The sequence below is a fragment of the Phaethon aethereus genome (assembly GCF_964289735.1).
Source record: "Phaethon aethereus genome assembly, chromosome: 23".
In the NCBI taxonomy this organism is placed as follows: Eukaryota; Metazoa; Chordata; class Aves; order Phaethontiformes; family Phaethontidae; genus Phaethon; species Phaethon aethereus.
This window is the reverse complement of record NC_138599.1, coordinates 873,926-884,055: the sequence shown is the minus strand read 5'-3', so window position 1 is coordinate 884,055 and position 10,130 is coordinate 873,926. Positions and strand designations below refer to the sequence as shown.

The 10,130-nt window shown below is 67.7% G+C and overlaps 1 protein-coding gene across 1 annotated transcript in view; it reads left to right on the top strand.

The window, feature by feature from the left end:
• The window catches only part of DSCAML1 (DS cell adhesion molecule like 1), a gene marked incomplete at both ends in the record, with an annotated part of 85,879 nt that overhangs the window by 56,443 nt on the left and 19,306 nt on the right, over nt 1-10,130 (top strand). Inside the window, 5 exons of the mRNA XM_082009929.1 lie at nt 3,314-3,460; nt 4,646-4,924; nt 5,398-5,673; nt 6,043-6,339; nt 8,030-8,302. Coding sequence (XP_081866055.1) covers nt 3,314-3,460; nt 4,646-4,924; nt 5,398-5,673; nt 6,043-6,339; nt 8,030-8,302 — 1,272 coding nt within the window. The remainder of the gene's footprint in view (nt 1-3,313; nt 3,461-4,645; nt 4,925-5,397; nt 5,674-6,042; nt 6,340-8,029; nt 8,303-10,130) is intronic.

Below are 10,130 nucleotides of genomic sequence, written 5' to 3'. Positions count from 1 at the left end.
CCTTTGGCAGCGCCAGCGCGGCTGGTGCCGGGGGGCAAGCCCTGGCCCCGGTCCGGTCTGCAGAGCTGTGCCCCTCGCCCCGGGGATTCCTCCCCCTCAGTTTCTTTCAGTGAAAGCACGTCGTGTTCAAAGCGACTTAACGCGAACGACCGAAAGCCTCCCCAAACGCTCGTCGCGTTGCTGCGCGCGCCGCGTAACACTCCGGTGACTCAGAGGCGGATTAAAAGCCGGAGAGGCAAACTCTGCGCTCGTTTATGAGCCGGTTCTGCAGGTAGGGTCGCTCCGGATTTACTCCTAGGAAAACGACGTCCAAGACTGGCCTTTGGGTAAATATTTACTCCGGATTTAATAGCTCCTATCGGCCCGGCAGGACACCCGGCTTCCAAGGGAGTTAATAGAGAGAGCGCGTTCTTAACGTCCGCCGACCCAAATTTGCCGCCTTGTGAGCCCGCATCCGGGAAGCGGTGCCCGGGCCGTGGCGGCGGGCGTGGCAAGCGGCGCGGGGACGCGGCGCGTACCGCCGTTGCACCGCGAGTAAAGCGAGGGCGATGAGAATTGTTACGCGGACCGTAAGATTTTGGGAGATGAGGCGTGCTTTCGGACGGGGGGAGCTCGAGCGAGGCGATTCCCACCCGGCAGGTTCCTTGCGGAGGCAGCGATTTATTCACCGACTTTCGCTCGCTGCGATGCGTCGGTGAACAGATTAACTTCCTCTGCTTCGCTGGAAGCCATTTGTCACGCTGCCGGTGATTAGTTTTTGCGGCGGGGATTGCACCTGAGCAGCTGGTGAGAGCCACCAGGTCTGGAAAGGGCGGGTCCGGCCGCGGCGCTCCCGCGTCCCGACCGCGGGGAGCAGTGTCGCCGATGCTAATACCCGCGTTTATCCGTGTCCCGTCTTTGCGCGTTTTCCTAAGCCCCGCCGAGATCATCGCCGGCTCCGGAGGCTGTTTCTGCCGGCAAACCTGGCCGCGACGGTGCCCGGGCCCTCGCCCAGCGGAGGAGACCGCGGCGTCGCGGGCACGCCGTCTCCGCAGGGCAGGGTGGAGATGCTCGGCGCCGCGTGCCCCGGCCGCCGTCCTCTCGTGGGCTGCCCGTGCCGTGGGCGCGAGGAGGCGGCCCGCCAGCCGTGCGCCTTCATGTGCGCCGGCCGCGGTGCCGCGTCCCGGGCGGGAGCTGAAATCCGGCAGCTGCCGGCCGCGGGCTGCGGTTAACTCCTCTCTACAGTTGTTTGCGGAGGGCGTAAATACGGCGGTCAGAGCCAAACTCGAGGCTCGGAAAAACCCCCGGCGTTTCCTTTTGTATTTGTTGGCTCATCGCCGGTGGGCTGGGCTTCTGCCGGTGGTTCTGTCAGGCGTCGGCAGCTAATTCACTGGAAAAGGATCCGCCGTGCGCGGGACGGGCTCTGCCGCGGCGTGAGCGAGCCGAGGGCGGGCCAGGGGCTGGTCCCTGCCCCGCGCCCAGCCGCAGCCCTGGCGCCGGCGACATCCTCCTCGTGACCCCTGCCCCGCCGCGGCTCCTCGGGACGAGGTTTTTGGGGCGCGCCGCTCGGGAGGGACGCGGTGCCTGCCTTACGCTTCCCCCGGGACCCCGGCTGCAGGCAAACGCCACAATAAATCTGTCAGGTATCGTGCGGGTCTTATTAAATTTGCATCGAGCCCGGCTCGCCGCTCCTCCTTAAGGTCTCGGGGGTGGGCGGATGGGTCTTTAATCTCGGTGCCCAACCCGGGCTGCCAGCCCGCTCCTCTGCCCCGTCCCCCTGGGCCGTCTCGGGGCAGGATGCGGCTGCAATCCCCCCGGCAGCTGGCGGCGAAACGGGGCGCGCTGTGGCACGCCGCGAGCTTCCCGGCTGGCTGGGCTTGCTGGCCTCGGCCCCGGGCGAGCCCCGTGCCGGGCCAGCGGCATCCCGGAACAGCAGCCGCAGCGGCAAAGTGCCGTTACAGCAGCGACGGAAAATCACAGGCTTTGTTCTTTGGGGCTTCCCCCTCCGTGCCTTCCCCCCGGGGAGGCGTTTGTCGCTTTAAACGTGGCCAGAAATAGCACCGAACGGTTATTGGATTTGTCCGGGCTGCCTTGGGACGCGTACGCTCCAAGTACGGCTAATTCATAAACGCCGGCACCGATTGATTCTAGCAGTTGAAACAGGCTGCGTACGGAAATACCGGCCCCGGAGCACCGAGGGGAGGTTCTGCATCAGTCTTAGGAACTAGAAAACGCGCTCTCTCCCGGAGCCCTGACCCCGCGGTTTTTATCAATCCCCGGTGGGCAGAGCAGTAGCTCGTAACCGATGTGGGCCGTCATTTTTCTCCCGGAATTGGAAGGCGCTCGGGACCGGGGCCGGAGTTTCGCGCCCGCCGCGGGCAGCTGGCTGCGGGAGGGGGTTTGGGTTACGGCGAGACGCGTGCCGAGCGGGAGAGCCCCCCTCTCGCCCGTGCGCCGTTCCCTGGGTGAGGGGCGAGCTCCCGGCGGGGCTCCCGGCCGCCCCGCTCCTCTCTGGGGCGCTTCCCATAAAGCTTTTACGCCTCCCGGCGGGCGCAGAAATCCGATTGTACCCAGTGCCCTTCGCCGTTAGTATCACCGGCGAACTCGGCGATAAGTCGGGTCGGCGCGGTCCCCGCCGGAGCCGTTGATGTGGATTGCGTGGAGCTATTTGCCCCTTTTCGCGGAAAGAACGGGAGCTGCGCCGTTGGGTCGCGTAGACCTTCGCCTTTAACGTAACGGCGGCTTTGAAGCCGTGCCTCGCGCCGGGGCGGGTGCTAAAACCCGCTGGTTTTCCGCCCGTCGCCGTCTCCGGGGCTGACGCCCCAGCTCGGAGGCTCGATCCGGGAGGCTGCTCCGGTCCCGCTTTACCGAGCGCGGCGCGGGACGCGGCGAAGCCCTTTGCAGCCGTCGCCGATTTACAGAGGAGGTTTAAAGGTTTCAGCTCCGAGCGCTCCGCTCTGCCGATCGCCTTCCGCTTCTCCGCGTTGGCCGGGTTTGGCGGGGGTCAGGCCAGCTTCAGGAGCGTGTCCAGGGCCGCTTTCCCCGCACGCGCCGGGCTCCGAAACCCGCCGGCTGGAGGGTGTCCTGCCATCCTCCCCCGGCGCTCAAATACCAGCTCGAGCCCCTGTTTGTTTTCAGGCGCTTCTGAGTTAAGCTCATTATTAACTCAGCGGGACGGATTCGCTTTTAATTGCCCGCATCGCTACGCGGCGCGTGGCGGGGCGTCGTGCCGGCAAGGGAGGAAGGAGCCGGCTCCGCCGCCGGCCCGGCGCGCGGATGACGTGCTGGGTCGGGGCTGGCCCGCTCACCCTTCTCCTTCCCTTTGTGTCTTCAGAAAATAGGTTTTTTATTACTTCTTACGGAGGTTTGTACATATCGGACGTGCAGAAGGAAGATGCCTTGTCCACCTACAGGTGTATCACCAAGCACAAGTACAGCGGGGAGACGCGGCAGAGCAACGGCGCCAGGCTCTCGGTCTCAGGTGAGCACGCGGCTGCGGGCGCCGGGGGGCCCGGCGCGGCTCCGGCGCCCGGGAGGGCGTCCAGCCCCACCTGACTCCCCCGGGGCGCAGGAGGGAGCCGTCGACGGCGTCGCTGCCTCCCGTCCCCGCAGGGAGAGGACCTCCCGGGGCGGGGGGCCGGGGGGTCCCGTCGGGGCCGTTCAGGGGGTTCGCGCTGCCCCGCGTGTCCCCCCGGCGCTGGCCGCGGCGAGCGGCGGCGCCGCGCGGCACCCCGAGCGAGAGGCGACGGGGCGCGACGCGATGCGATGTGACGGCCCGCGATGTGAGCAGCCTGACGCGATGCGACGAACGTGCAAGCGATACCGCGGCGCAGGCGGCGCGGCCCGTAGCGCCGGGTGTCTCGGGGCGCTCCCAGCTCCGCCGACTGCCCCAAATTACTCCGCTCGGGAGGGAGTTCGACCGACTCGCGGCCGCCTCGCCGCTCGGCTGCGGCGCGCCCGCCTCGCTGCCGCGTGCTTTCTCCATCCTCGGGTTTGCGGGCTGTGGCTCGCGCGCCAGCTCCTCGAATTAACCCCGCGGGGGAGGGAGGGGGTCTGGCACGGCCGGGCGGGGGCTTGCCTGGCCTTGCCCCAGCCTCCGGGAGGCCGGAGGGTCCCAGTCCCACCCGTGGCCGTCCTGCGGGCAGCCCCTGGGGGTATTGTCCCCTCTCCGTGCGCGTTCGATCTGGCCCGGTCCCCTCCTGGTCGCCGTCGTTATTTACACGTCACGGCATTTTCCTTCTGCTCGGGAGTAGCGAAAGCGGTTTCTTTCCCCTGGAATTTAATTTCACGCCTGAGACTTGGCGATTAATTTCCCCTTTCCCGGCTGCCTGATGGGCCCCTTTGCTTGTAAATTTTGAAACGTGCCACAGAATTTGTGTATTTTGCACCAATTGGGCGTCGCCCTGAGTAATTCCTCCGGCGCGCAGTGTATTCGTACCGTCAGCTAGTCAGATGCGTTTCTCCCCGCAAGCCCGCTGCCCCGACCAGCCCGGCGGGGGATCTGGCCGGCATCCCGCGCTCCCGCCCGGCAGAGCCGCCGGCGAGAGCCGCCCTCTCCCGCCTGACGCCGAGGGGTCGCGGCGGTAGCGGCGTCGCCGTGCCGGGGGCTCTCCTTGGCGGGGAGAAGCCTCGCCGCCGGCTGAGCCCGTTTCCTCTCCGAACGCAGACCCGGCGGAGTCCATCCCCACGATGCTAGACAGCTTCCAGTCCAGGGAGGTGAGGGCGGGCCGGCTGGTGGAGCTGCCCTGCATCGCCTCGGGCTACCCCAACCCCGCCGTCCGGTGGATGAAGGACGGGCGCCCGCTCCCTGCGGACAGCCGCTGGACCAAGCGCGTCACGGGCCTGACCATCAACGACCTGCGCGTGGAGGACAGCGGGACCTACATCTGCGAGGTGACCAACACCTTCGGGTCCGCAGAGGTCACGGGGACCCTCACGGTCATAGGTGAGAGCCGGCGGCCGGAGCGGGGCGCGGCGGTGGGGAGACCTCTGCCCTGCCGCCCGGGGCCGGCTTGATGACGCCTTTTCGATACAAAGCCGTTAGAAACGTCAAGCCTTTAAAGGGTTTATACAGCCGTACAAACGCCGAGCCTCCTATTTCGGCGCGGCGCTCGGGGCGCTCGCCGTGCCGCGGCGGCACACCTGCAGACGTCCCCTGACTTACCGCTTCCATGGGGGCGGGGAGAGGGGCCTCGGGAAAACTCGGAGCGATGCCGGCGGGCGTAAATCGCCGGATTTGTCAGCGGGGGGGACGGCGCGGGGGCGCGCCCGCCTTGCCGCGCGGCGGCGTTTTACGCACAGTCGGGCTGGCGCTTCCGGGGCGGGAAAGGCGGGGAGCGCGCGCTAAGGACGAGACGCCTCCCGCCGCGCTGCCCGGCGCCGCCAACGCCTCGCCCGCTCTCGCCCTTTCTCGCACAGACCCTCTGCGTGTGACCCTCACGCCAAAGAAGCTCAAAACGGGCATCGGCAGCACCGTCATCCTCTCTTGTGCCCTCAGCGGGTCCCCCGAGTACGTCATCCGCTGGTACCGCAACACCGACCTCGTGGCGGCGGATGACTACATCTCCATCCGGGGGATCGGCAACGAGACCCTCCTCATCACGGCCGCCCAGAAGAGCCACTCCGGGGCCTACCAGTGCTTTGCCACCCGCAAGTCCCAGACGGCGCAGGACTTCTCCATCATCACGCTGGAGGGTGAGCTGCCTTCCTCGGGGCGGGGGCTTCCCTCTGCGAGCCTCCGCGGCCCCGGCGTGCTGCGCGCATGGCGGGAGGGCGGCGACACCCGCCCCCCCCGCCCCGGGGTGGGGGCCCCGGGGGCCGGACCGCTCCGGGGACGCGGCGCGGGGAAGGACCAAAATAAGGGTCGACTGGCCGGCCCCCGGGCCGAGGCGCCGCCCTTCACCGCGCGTCCCCTCCCCGCCGCGGGTTGCCGGCCGCTCGGACGCGGGACGGGCTCCGCGCGTCCCCCTGCTGCAGGGGCGTGGGCGCGGGGCTCTGAGGGCGACCGCTGCCGCCTGCGGCTGCCGCTCCCTGACGCCCCCTCCCGCTGGGTGCCCCCCCCAGATGGGACCCCCCGCATCGTCTCCTCCTTCAGCGAGAAGGTGGTCAACCCCGGGGAGCAGTTCTCCCTGATGTGCGCCGCCAAGGGGGCCCCGCCGCCGACCGTCACCTGGGCGCTGGACGACGAGCCCATCCCGCGGGACGGCGGGCACCGCACCAGCCAGTACACCATGTCGGACGGCACCACCGTCAGCCACATGAACGTGACCAGCCCGCAGATCAAGGACGGCGGCGTGTACCGGTGCACCGCGCGGAACTCGGTGGGCAGCGCCGAATACCAAGCGCGAATAAACGTAAGAGGTGCCTGTCTACTTTTAAATATCAGAATAGGACTTTTACTGGGCTTTTGGTTTTGTTCCGCTCCCCGGCCGACGGCTCCTCCGCGCCTCTCCCTCCTCTTCCCAGCCCCGGGGGACCCCCTTCCCCGAGCTCCCCGCTCCCGCCCCACGCACCTGCCCGCGAACGCCGCCCCGGGGGACCCCCCCCCCGCACGAGGAAGCTGGCGGCGGGCGCGGAAGCGTCCAGGGCCCCCCCATCCCGTGCTCTGCCGGCGGCCAACGCGCCCGCCGGCGCGGGGATCTGCGCGACGAGCGATGATGAGGCGGCACGCGAAATCGTGGAAAATGAGCTTTGATTTGTCACGTCTGTGTTCTCCTTTGTCTGCTAAAAGCCGCGGCCGCGTTAATCGCCGTGTTATTAGGGCTGGAGCGCGTCGCTCGGTGCGTTACGGGGAGCGCTTTCAGGCGCGGGGCACGCCGTAAGCCCCGGCCCGTTAATAATCGCCGATTACAGCTTAGGGGCGGGGGCGAGGCAGAGACGAGGTAGCATTTATTTGTCTGCCGAGAACGAGGGTTGGAAGGGCTGCGTTTGTCAGCGTCTCAGGATTGAAACGGATCTAGCGGCTTTCTGGCTGGCAGCCCGGGAGAGCCAGAATTTTGCTGCCGTTGACCGCTAAATTCGGAACCAGCGCTTCCCTCAGCCGTGAGAAACCAGAGCAGCGTTTCCGACAAGGACGTTACCTCGTCTCCCTCTTTCCCCTCGCTCAGCTCTCGACGGGCTGTCGCTAGATAAGATTCGGGCTTTTTTTTTCTTTTTTCTTTTTTTTTCTTTTTTCTTTTTTTTTCCCCCCCGGGAGCAAGTCCCTCAGAGAGCCCGAGAGACGGTTGCGGAGCAAGATGCTGATTTCTTAAACGCGGCCCAGCTTAAGCCGCTGTCCTGCTACGCCCTTAGGACGAGGAGTCCGGGTGGGGTTAATCTCGAGATTCGTCGGCTAGTTTGCGCAGCGGCCGGGAGAACGACGTAGTCGTCGATGCCTGAAACCTCTCGTTGCCGTACTCCGCTGCCGCGTTCTCCCGGTCCTCGAGGCAGCCAGAAACCGGTGACCGCCCGGCTTTTCAGCGGCACTCGGGCGGGCGGCGGGAGGCTCAGAAAGGCGCGTTTTAGGGGAGGTGAAATACGTTTGCCGATGGAAGTCGGCTTCCCGTAGCGGCTCTTGCGGAGGACGCTTGGCGCGACACAGCCGCTTCCCTCCAAGAGAGGCGGAGAGCGGCTGCGGCCGTCGGGGAGCGCTCCCCGGCGCTGCTGGCGGAGCCACGGCGCAGGCGCGCTGGGCGGCCGCGCTTCCCCTCGCAGAAGCGCGCCGCGCTTCCGGACGCCGTCCGACCTTCTGTGACGAGCGGCAGCAGTGCGCGCGGGCTGGGCCGAAGTCGCACCTGCGGGACCGGCCCCGACCGAGGACTGCGGCCCCCGCCGTCGTAGGCGTGCGCGAGCGGCTCTAGCCGGAGGTTGCGGCCGACGAGCGGCCTTCCCCTGTGCGTGCCGAGAGAGGAGCCCGCGCCCGCTCCTCGCCCGCGGCCGGGCCGGGTCCCGACCGTGCCGGTCACCTCCTTTGCCGGTGAAGCTGGCTCTGAACTAGCAGCAGCTCTGCACGCCGCCGGACTGCCCTTCGGAATTAACCTAGCCTGCCTCTTCCTTCCTCCCCAATATGTAGGTCCCCCGAGCATCCGAGCGATGAAGAACATAACGGCGGTAGCGGGTAGGGATGCTTTCATCAGCTGCAGGGTGATCGGGTACCCCTATTACTCCATCAAGTGGTACAAGGACTCGTTGCTGCTGCCCGATAACCACCGCCAAGTGGTCTTTGAAAACGGGACCCTTAAGCTGATGGACGTCCAGAAGGGCATGGACGAAGGGGAGTATCTGTGCAGCGTGCTGATCCAGCCCCAGCTCTCCATCAGCCAGAGCGTCCACGTCACAGTGAAAGGTAAGCGGGTGGAGAGGCTTTCCCCGGCGCGGCCGCCCCTGCTGCGGGACGCTCCCCGGCCGGCGCCCCGCCAACGCCGCGCCGGTGGGAGCTCAGCTCCTGCCAGGGCCGCCCTCGGGAGCCGGCTCCGCTCCTGCCGGAGCGGCTACCTGGTCCTGCCTGCGCGCCTGCAGCCGCCCCGAGCCGCGCCGTATCCGTTTCCCGCTACAAGCGGCGGAGCAAGGATTTACGGTGTAAACATCGCGGATTAAAACATCTAACCTTTGCTCGGATCACCTTCGCCGATGTTTTTCACCGCGCGTTAGCTTTTAAAAAAATAATACTCTCGGTCTTCCCAGCGCACAGAACATCTTAAAAGCTTCTCCGGGCCATCAATTATTCAGCCCCGTTGAGGGAGCTATCAGTCCTAATGAATTGAGCCGGATGCATTCCCTCCCAGTGCCGCGCCGAGATTGTGCGGCGAGCGGGCCGTGCTCCCCCCCGCCTCCCGTCCGCGGAGCTGTCGGCTCCTCTCCGCCCGTCGCCAGCTCGGAGCGTGTGGTGAACCGTTTAGGCAAACGCGGCCGCGCCGGGGACGGCGCTGGCCAATCGCCTTCCTCCGCCTCGCCCCGCGGGGTATTTGCGGGCTGGGTGGGACTCGGATTCCGCGCCCGTCCGCCGCTTTCTTATTAGGAGTCGGGTTGGCGAGGGAGCGCGTCGAGCCGATTCGAGATGCGGCCGCTTGATTAGCCGGCGCTCTCCTCCGAGGCTTCGCGGAGGGCGGAGGCGGCTGCGGCCAACCTGCCTGGGGGCGGCGGGGGGAGCGCTCCTCGCCCCTCGGGCCCGTAGCGTGGGGCACGGCCAGCCCCTCTGCCCTCCCCGTAGACGAAACCCCCACCTCCGTGGGAGCCCCGGGGCGTGGGTAGAGGCCAGAGCGGAGTAAAGGCCAGTCCTCCCGGGGCGAGCGGGACGGCGGGGCCGGCGCGAAGAGAGCGCCTACAGGGCCCGGCGCGCGCCTCGAGTCGAATGTCGGGGTTCGCTTTTTGTCGGTCGCTGGGAGGTGCCGTCGCAGGGTGCTGGAGCTCGGCCGCGGAGCCGTACGTCCCGGGAAGCAGCCGCGAGCGAACCCTGCCGCGGCCGAGGAAGGCGAGCGGGCGGAAGCGCGGTGCGTTCCTGGGGCCACGGCCCCGCGCCTCGCAGCCCTCCGGGCCCGAGCTGCTGTGCCGGGCTCTGCGGCGGGCGCCGGGGGAGAGACCCTCGTGCGGCGCCCTGGGCCGCGGCCGACTCCTGCCGCAGCTGCGCGAGGGAGCCTGGAAGCCCTGGAGGAAGGAGAAGGGCAGCGGGAAGCGAGCCGGGGAGGAGAGGCGAGCTGCAGGCTCCGGCTGCGGGGAGCTCGAGCAATAGACTGCAGTGCGCTCCCAATTAATTATTCATTAATTATGGAAAACAGGCAGCGCTGGCTCCATGGCTCCAGCGACTCGAGCCACGTCGCCGTAGCCGGCGAAGGGGCAGGCCAGCCGTGCCCGCGGCCGGCAGCGGCTTGCGGCCCGGGGGGCGGTGGGCAGCCCCCCGCTTGCCCGCGGCTCCCCAGAGCCACCCGGCCAGGCGGAGGGGCAGAGAGCCGGCGCGGGGGGCTTCGCGTGGCGCCGGGGCGGAGGCGGGAGTGCCGGGAGGTGCGCGGCGCCTGTACGAGAAGGCAGCTTGTTTCCGCCGAGGGGGCAGTTGGCAGCCTGCTAATTTAATTACGGAGGCTGTGGAACGAGGACCTCGTCCACCCGGTGCTGAGCCTTGTTAAGCTAATTGTCGCCCGCTCCCGCGTTGCCGGAGACGCTGCCGTCGCCTAATTAAG